We start from the raw sequence: 8,114 nt of genomic DNA, 5'->3' as shown, positions 1-8,114 counted from the left end.
GTACTGGTAGTGGTAGCTTTCAGGGCCTAAGGTCCTGAGAGTTGGGCATTGAGCCTCAGCCCCTGGTCTGCCCATCAAAGTCTGGGGGGCAAAACACTGCGGTGTTTACCAAGCAGATCTGGGAGGGAAGATGCTACACTGTGAAAGAGTGGTTACAGCCTTCATATGTGGGACGCGAGCTGCCAGGAATGAAAGCTTAAGGAATGACAGGCTCTGGAGATGTAGTTAGTATGAGACCAAGCACTGGAACACAAGGAGTTTCTGCTATTGGAGATCCCTGTATTTGCTGGACCCTGCTGTCCTGTGTCTTAGCAGTAGCTCCAAGCCCAAACACAGGGCTCAGCCTGTCTCAGTGGAGCTGGTGTTCCTAAGGGGGTTGCTGGACATGCCCACACAGGTGTCTCCAGATTGTGCCTCTTTCCCAGTTACTGCCACCCCTTTCTCCCTGCTGTGCCAACTGGAGCTTAGGAAATCCTGACCTCTCTCCACAGTACAAACTGTATCTGCAAACACCCTCTGCCCACTCTGGAAGTCTCTACCTTGGGGGGTCCCTTCTCTACTTCTCCACCGCCCAAACTCCAAATCTGGCTTTTAGTTTCATGGCTAGTCCTATCACTTGCACTGTGAGGTTTGAGACTTCCTGGTCCCTGAGCCTCTGTATATTTGAGTTACTTTACATATATATCCTGACATATGTCACCCAAAAAATACACAGGCTTCCAACTGCTGCAGACGCTCAGGGACAGGCTGCTGGCCAAGACTGTATGATATAATGTTTGAAAAGGTTTGGGTTAAATAAGTATTCTGGAGTTTCCAGGGTTACTTGGTGCCCCAAGACTTTCCAGCAGGTTCCTGGTAGCTCCCAGCTAGGTCTCCCTGGTTCAGGTGTAACCTCACAGGGCTGAGGACTTTGATCTGTTCCCTACTGTATATCTGGACCTAATTGCCACAACCTCTCTGCCCTGTGCTTTATAAGTAGCCCAGTCTCAGAACACCCATTTCTGCCTTTTCATCCTGGGCTCTGTGCACCCTGAATCCATTTTGTCCCTGACACATTGCTTTCCAGTTGCACCCAGACATCTCAGCTAGCGGGTCCAGAATGAATGAACTGGAAGGAGGCCGTTGCCTGACATCGTCTGGCTCACAGACTTTCGTGACCCCCTCATACAGCCACTCTGCCACCTGCCAGGCACTCCAAAGCCAATTGAGGACATGACATTATCTTAGAGCCTGCTTAGAGCCATGTTCAACCAGAAGGCAGCTTGCCAGTTCCAGTGGGTGGGGTGGGAGGGAGGAGGCTCAGGTGACCTCAAAGAACCCAATGGTCAACTTTAGGACAGTTGCTGAGAAGAGCACCCGTGGCTAGGGAAGCAGGAACTTCAGGCGAGTTCTGAGGAGCCAGGTGGTAAGGGCCCCTCTAGAGGAGTATTTGCAGAAGGAACGGGTATCACAGAGAGTGAAGAGTAGGGGGACAAAGAACAGGCCTCTTCACGGAGAAACCCTGTCTTAGAAAAAAAGAAAAGGGGGCTGGTGAGATGGATCAGTGGGTAAGAGCACCCGACTGCTCTTCCGAAGGTCCAGAGTTCAAATCCCAGCAACCACATGGTGGCTCACAACCATCCGCAATGAGATCTGGTGACCTCTTCTGGAGTGTCTAAAGACAGCTACAGTGTACTTACATATAATAAATAAATCTTTAAAAAAAAAAAAAAAAGAAAGAAAAAAGAAAAAAAGAAAAGAAAAAACAAAAAAACCAAACCAACAAACAAAAAGAACTCTAACTGACGTAGGTGGCAAGAAAGCGAGGGTGTCTCTAGCTTAGGTGGCTGTCTCAATAGATGCTGCCAAACTGCCAGTGCGAGCGAATACCGAGAGTTGTGAAAATGACCCAAGTGTCAGCTTTGAGTTACACCATCACTTTTCAGAGAGGATCGAGAGCCCGACAAAATTAAAGAGCCAACTCAAGGGTCTGGGGATATGGCTGAGTGGGTAAAAGAGCTACCCTAGGAAGCCAAGTTCCTGGAACAACGTAAAAAGCACTTCTATTGTGAGATAGGAGGGGGAAGAGGAAAATTGCCCGCAAACTTAGCCTGGCGTGCACAGGGCAACAGGAATAAAACAGACGGTGGAAAGTAAGCACCAACCAGCTCTTGAAAATTGTTCCATAACATCCACATACAATAAAGGAAAAAACTTGGTAAAGACTCATCACTTGGTGTCTCCCATGAGGCTATGCCCCGGGCGACCTCAAGGGGCCGCTGCGGCGTAGCCGAGGTGGTCACGTCACGTTTTGGGGGCGTGGCCCTTCCACTCTACCCAGGTCTGTGTGGAGCGTGTGGGCCGGTGCGCAAGCGCATTGCCTACTCTTTCGCGGGGTCGTCTGGGCACCAGGGACGTCTGCGGCGAAACCGGGAAGAGAGCACTGCCGGGGACATGTGGCGGCCGGTGAGGACCCCGCCCCCGCACGCCCTGGACCCTGACTCTGCGCTCCGCATCCCTGCGTTGGGATCTCTCTCTGTACCCGGAGGTTCTGGATCCAACCCAGGCCCGGGCCCTGCCCATCGACCCCAAAGCTTTGGAGAACTCTCAGATTCCCACTTCCTCTTTTTTCCCCCAGAACCTTTGGGAAGACTCAGCATTATTTAACCTCACCCCAGGGTCCTCTTCCTCCTGCCTCTGTCCTCAGCGCATACCTCGGGTCTCCCCGGGAAGCTGCTCTGTCTATCAGCTTCTGGAAGGGAGACAACCCCATGATCCCCGCTGGGTTAGCATGCCCTCACTCCCTTAGCCCCTTGTTCTGGCCCTGGGGGTGTCCTTGCCTCTTCCCTGTCCTTGGAGTATGGCCCTTCTTCAGTTGTGTTGTTTTTAAACTTCTGCGAAGTTGTTTTTCTAGTACATCTGGCCTTGTAGGTTTAGATAATGAGATGCAAGGAGTTGGGTTAACTTTTGGCTTGCAGTGTACAGCCCTGCTGGGTGTGTGCTTTCTGATGGGAGTCCTGTTGGTCAGAGACAAGTTGCCTTTTACACAGACAGCACTTTACAGTGGCAAAAACTTTTCCACATATCCGTATCACTTGTCACTTACGCCTCCAGACAGTCCTGGGGAGTTTGTTTTGTTTTGTTTGAGACAGGGTTTCTCTCTCTCTCTCTTTTTTTTTTTTTTTTTGACAGCCCTGGCTGGCCTGAAACTAGTTCTGTAGAGCAGGCTGGCCTCCAACTCAGAGATCCTCTGCTGGGATCAAAGCCATTTGCTACCACTGCCTGGCTAGAAAGGCAAGGGTTTTTTGTTTGTTTTAGTTTTAGTTTTATTGTTTTTGGATCCCTGCCTACCCCCCTCCAAGGTTGGGTTATTCGGTTTTAGCTCTGGCTGTCCGGGAACTCACTCTGTAGACCATACCGGCCTTGAACTCACAGAAACCTGCTTGCCTCTGCCACCCTAGTGCTGGGATTAAAGCTGTGTACCACCGCCACCCTACCGGAAAGGGGAGTTTTAACCTCTGATTAGGAATTACTGCACAGTACAGTGGAGTCCTTGCAGGTTCCCAATAACAGCATCCACTTCCTCTAGCTCAAATCTCTAGGCTGTTACCTACTAACTTTGGGAGATGGTCTGTGGCTTAGTTTCCTGTTGAGCTGCCTTGGGCTGTCTATCAAAGGTCAGAATCTAGTCATCTTTTATAGGGCTCTATCCTGAGTCTTGGCAGTCTTCATGGTGCAGGCTGCTGGCTTGTGTGGACATCTCCCTTTAGCCAGCTGTGTCTAGCTGTAAGCTTCTCCTTAGAGCAGGTGTTTGCTGCTTTATGAAATCGCTGGAGAGAAGTCTGGTTGAATGTTTCTTTCTTCTTTCTTCCTTCCTCTTCTCTTCTTTCTTTCTTTCTTTCTTTCTTTCTTTCTTTCTTTCTTTCTTTTTGATTTTTCTAGACAGGGTTTCTCAGCCCTGGCTGTCCTGGAACTCACTCTGTAGACCAGGCTGGCCGCGAACTTAGAAATCCACCTGCCTCTGCCTCCCAAGTGCTGGGATTAAAGGCGTGCGCCACCACTGCCTGGCAAAATATTATTTATTTACTTTTATGAGCACACTGTAGCTGTCTTCAGATGTACCAGAAGAGGGTGTCAGATCCCATTACAGATGGTTGTGAGGCACCATGTGGTTGTTGGGATTTGAACCCGGGACCATTCTGGAAGAAAGGTCAGTGCTCTTAACCGCTGAGCCATCTCTCCAGCCCCAAATGTTTCTTTCTACAGACAGACTGTATATACATTTATTCTCTGTAAAAAGGCTGAAAACTACCAGGCACGGTGGCACAGCATTTAGGAGGCAGAGGCAGGAGGATTTCTATGAGTTCAGCCAGTCTACAGAGTGAGTCTCAAGCCACATAGTGACAAACAAAATAAAACAAAACAAAATAAAAACCCACCAAAACAAACCCATGAGAACTAGGCACAGGTTGCCTCTGTATGCCACTCTGTCTAAACTGAAAGACGTGAAGGAGCTGTATGACAGTTGGAGGTCAACGTCACCACAGGCTGGTGAGTATGGACCTGCTTCAATGTACCAGGGCACCAGTATTCTCCTGGGGGGTGAAAATGTACAGATACCCTCTGTCCGTTTGCCAGCAGTGTGGTGGCTTCCTTCTGGGCTGCTGCAGCCAACCAAGCTGTGGGCATCACAGGGATCTGGAGGGGGGGTCATGGTAGACAGAGACACAAGACAGGGGTTCACCTTGAGAATAAAGTTTGTATCCCCCTACCCCACCCCACCCCACCCCCTTTGCTGTTTATATAACGTTTAATAACTCCATGGCACTGCAGGCCGTGCTAGAGCAAACAGTATCTTTACGATCCTTATCTGAGTCTTCTGCACTTCCCTGCCCCTGTGGCCTTGTTTTGCCCGAGGACACTCCTCCTTGACCTTATCTCCTGCCTTCATTTTTTCTCCACTGTCAGGGAAATGACTTGATGAGCCAGGGACCCTACGCCTCCTCTTGTTTGGAATTTGGGTTTTGGCAAAGTCTGACTGTAGGCTTGGCCCCCTCTGCCTTTTGGGGGGGGTTCAGCTTTTTTCTCATTTGATGGAGATTTCAAGAGATAGCTTAAAGGGTGGGTACTGGGTCTCCTGTCTTGGAAGGACCCAGGCATTTGAGTAACCTCGGCAGTAACCCAGGTTGGTAGCTCTGGAGTTCTCAGCACAAAGCTTTATTTACTTGATGACGTCAAGCCCAAAGTCAGACTGCCATCTCCTACCTGACTGTGACCTTTGACTGTGAATGAATCCTGGTGGGGCAGAGAGTATTAACAAGCGCCTCCTAAAAGAATCTTTGTTCTATCTACATCCTTTGTGGGGGAAAGATAGGAGGCAGCCTGATAGGGGGAGGGACAGGCCTGCAAGAACCTCCGGCAGTGGGTGAGGAGGCAGCTTGCTCCAGCCTGTTTCCTCACCAGAGCCCTGACAGTAGAGGCCAGGCCCTGGGAGTCAGAGGGTCCTGTATAATAAACACCAACAGGGGCCTTTCATTGCATCCGGGTTCTGCGTGTGCTCATCTGGAAGAGGGGTGTGACAGGTCCCCTTTCCAGGGTATTCTGGCTGGACTGACCTGGTCAGCCTTGTCCCCTCTGCAATATGCCTTCAGTATGAGGTGCCATCTAGATTCCTATGTCACCAGAAAACCCAAGGCTTCACTGACAACTAATGCTGGGCAGAGGCAGCACCGGCTTCTTTGCAGACAAGGCTCCTGGCACTGTTCTGGTCTTTCTGAAGAGCATGTTACCTTTTCTAGGTGGACAGTTTTGGTCCTGAACAGTGAGCTTTCTCAGCTTGGATCTCTGGGCTGCCTCTTTGAAGTCAGCATAGGGTCCTGTCCACAGGCCCTTCCTACTCAGCCCTGGCATAGGTAGGTTTCCTGCTCGGTTCGGCCTATGGCTCTGGGCAGGATTTTGTGAGCACGGGAAGAGCTGCAGTGTGTGAGGTGTCCTGGCTTCTGTTGTCTCAGGTAGCTGTTTCTAGCCTGACTTATTCCCTCAGCTTCTGGTCTGTTCCTAGCAGTTTGTGCATGGCGTCTGTCTGCGTTAGTCATTCCGTACTTCTGTGTACTCAGCAGTGACCTTCCTGAGACAGTGACTCCTTTGAAGTTCTCAGCCAGTCCCCCAGCCCCAGTTTTAGTGAAAGTCTTTCTCAGGGTGTGACGGTCTGCTTGTGTGGTAAATGGTCTCACTTTTCAGAGAAGTAAAGCTTTTTTTTTTTTCTTCCTGTTGGCAAAGCAGCTGGAGGTGGGCGGTGGACGCTCACACCTTTTAATTCCAGCACGTGGGAGGCAGAGGCAGGAAGATCTCTTTTGAGTTTGAGGTCAGCCTGGTCCACAGAGGGAGTCCAGGACACAGGGCTACATAAAGAAACCCTGTCTCGCCGGGCAGTGGTGGCGCACGCCTTTAATCCCAGCACTTGGGAGGCAGAGGCAGGCGGATTTCTGAGTTCGAGGCCAGCCTGGTCTACAAAGTGAGTTCCAGGACAGCCAGGGCTATACAGAGAAACCCTGTCTCGAAAAACCAAAAAAAAAAAAAAAAAAAAAAAAAAGAAACCCTGTCTCAGGGGAAAAAGAAAGAAAAGAGAAGAGAAGAGAAGAAAAGAAAAGCCGGGTGTGGTGGCGCATGCCTTTAATCCTAGCACTTGGGAAGCAGAGGTAGGCAGATCTCTGAGTTCGAGGCCAGCCTGGTCTACAGAGATAGGAGGACAGCAAAGGCTACACAGAGAAACCCTGTCTCAAAAAAACAAAAAAAGAAAAGAAAAGAAAAGAAAAAAAAAAAGAAAAGAAAGAAGGAAGGAAAGAAAGAAAGAAAGAAAGAAAGAAAGAAAGAAAGAAAGAAAGAAAAAAGAAAGGGAGGGAGGGAGGGAAGAGACAGAGAGAAAAGGGAAAAAAGGGAAACAGCGGGAAAGCAAGAATGAGCATTGCCATCTGGGTTAGCTGGAGAGAGCAGCAGGCATTGGGCCCAACAGGGACCCGGCACAGGGACAGGACCTTGGAGTGCTGTGTGGGGCATCCTTGATCCCCCTGCGGCCTTGGTGCTGGCCTGCTGGACACACATTCATCCTGTGTTGTGTGTCGGGCACTGTTCCAAGGGCTTGCAAATAGTTTTGTGAGCTTAATGCACTCTGTAGTTGTGCAATAAGCCATACTTTTCTTCCTCCCTCCCTCCCTTCCTTCCTTCCTTCCTTCCTTTCTTCTTTTCCTTCTTTCTTTTTCTTGGATATTTTCTTTATTTACATTTCAAGTGTTATCCCCTTTCCTGGTTTCCCTCCCTCCCAGAAACACCCTATCCCATCCTCCCTGCCCCTGCTTCTAATGAGGGTGCTCCTCCACCCACCCAAGCCAGTTGGTGCTCTTAACTGCTAAGCCATCTTACCAGCCCAGTACTTAAGTTTTAAAAAATACCTTTTTGAAACAAAGTCTCACTATGTAATTCTTGATGGCCTGAAAGTCATTATGTAGACCAGGCTGCCTTCTGCCTCTGTCTCTGGAGTGCTGGGTTAAAGGTGTGTGTGTGTGATGTTGAAACTTGTCTTCCTATGAACACCTCCTGAGTATTGGGGTTACATGGTGACCTTAGCTAAGACAGTCTCTCCACACTTCCATATGTACCTCCCACACAAGGATTCATGCTTCATGAGGTTTTGTGCTTGAGCGATGCTGATGGGCTGGAGAGATGGTTGAGAATGCTTCCTGCTCTTGGAGAGGACATGGCTTCAGTTCACTCACACTGGGTGGCTTACAACCATCCGGATCCAGATATTCAATACCCTCTTCTGCGCTCCTCAGGCATTTGCAGTCACAAGGCACAAATCCTCACAGATGAAGTAAAAATAACACAAATCACTTTTCAACAACAACAACAACAAAAGAAATACTGATGGAGACTAAGGAGATGACTCAGTGGTCAAGAGCATTCCCTGCTCACAACCACAAGGTGCAGTGACCTGTGGTCCTAGTTACTCATAAGCCGAGCCAGGAGGAATTGGTGAGCCCAGCAGTTTGAGGCTAGCCACCGCAGCACAGTGAGACCCCATCTTAAGAGAAGGCTGGGAGACCAAGGCTGTCAACACATACCCAAGAGCAATAGTG

General features: G+C 49.6%; 1 protein-coding gene across 2 annotated transcripts in view; it reads left to right on the top strand.

Annotated features, from left to right (window-relative positions):
• The first annotated feature begins 2,320 nt into the window (after positions 1-2,320).
• Adck5 (aarF domain containing kinase 5) overlaps positions 2,321-8,114 on the top strand; it is a 16,139-nt gene continuing 10,345 nt past the window's right edge. The window contains exons 1-2 of one of the 2 annotated variants that reach the window (XM_029469767.2): positions 4,130-4,530; positions 5,778-5,891. Coding sequence is in view for 1 of the 2 variants with exons in the window: in XM_021184348.3 (XP_021040007.3) it covers positions 2,434-2,445 (12 nt within the window). In the remaining variant the exon portion in view is untranslated. Of the gene's footprint in view, positions 2,446-4,129; positions 4,531-5,777; positions 5,892-8,114 lie in introns of those variants that run through there. The other variant, XM_021184348.3, reaches the window with a different exon arrangement.

This window comes from Mus caroli, unplaced genomic scaffold (genome assembly GCF_978045245.1).
Source record: "Mus caroli unplaced genomic scaffold, Mus_caroli_1 scaffold_16, whole genome shotgun sequence".
Classification (NCBI taxonomy): domain Eukaryota; kingdom Metazoa; phylum Chordata; class Mammalia; order Rodentia; family Muridae; genus Mus; species Mus caroli.
This window is presented reverse-complemented; position numbering and strand designations above follow the sequence as displayed.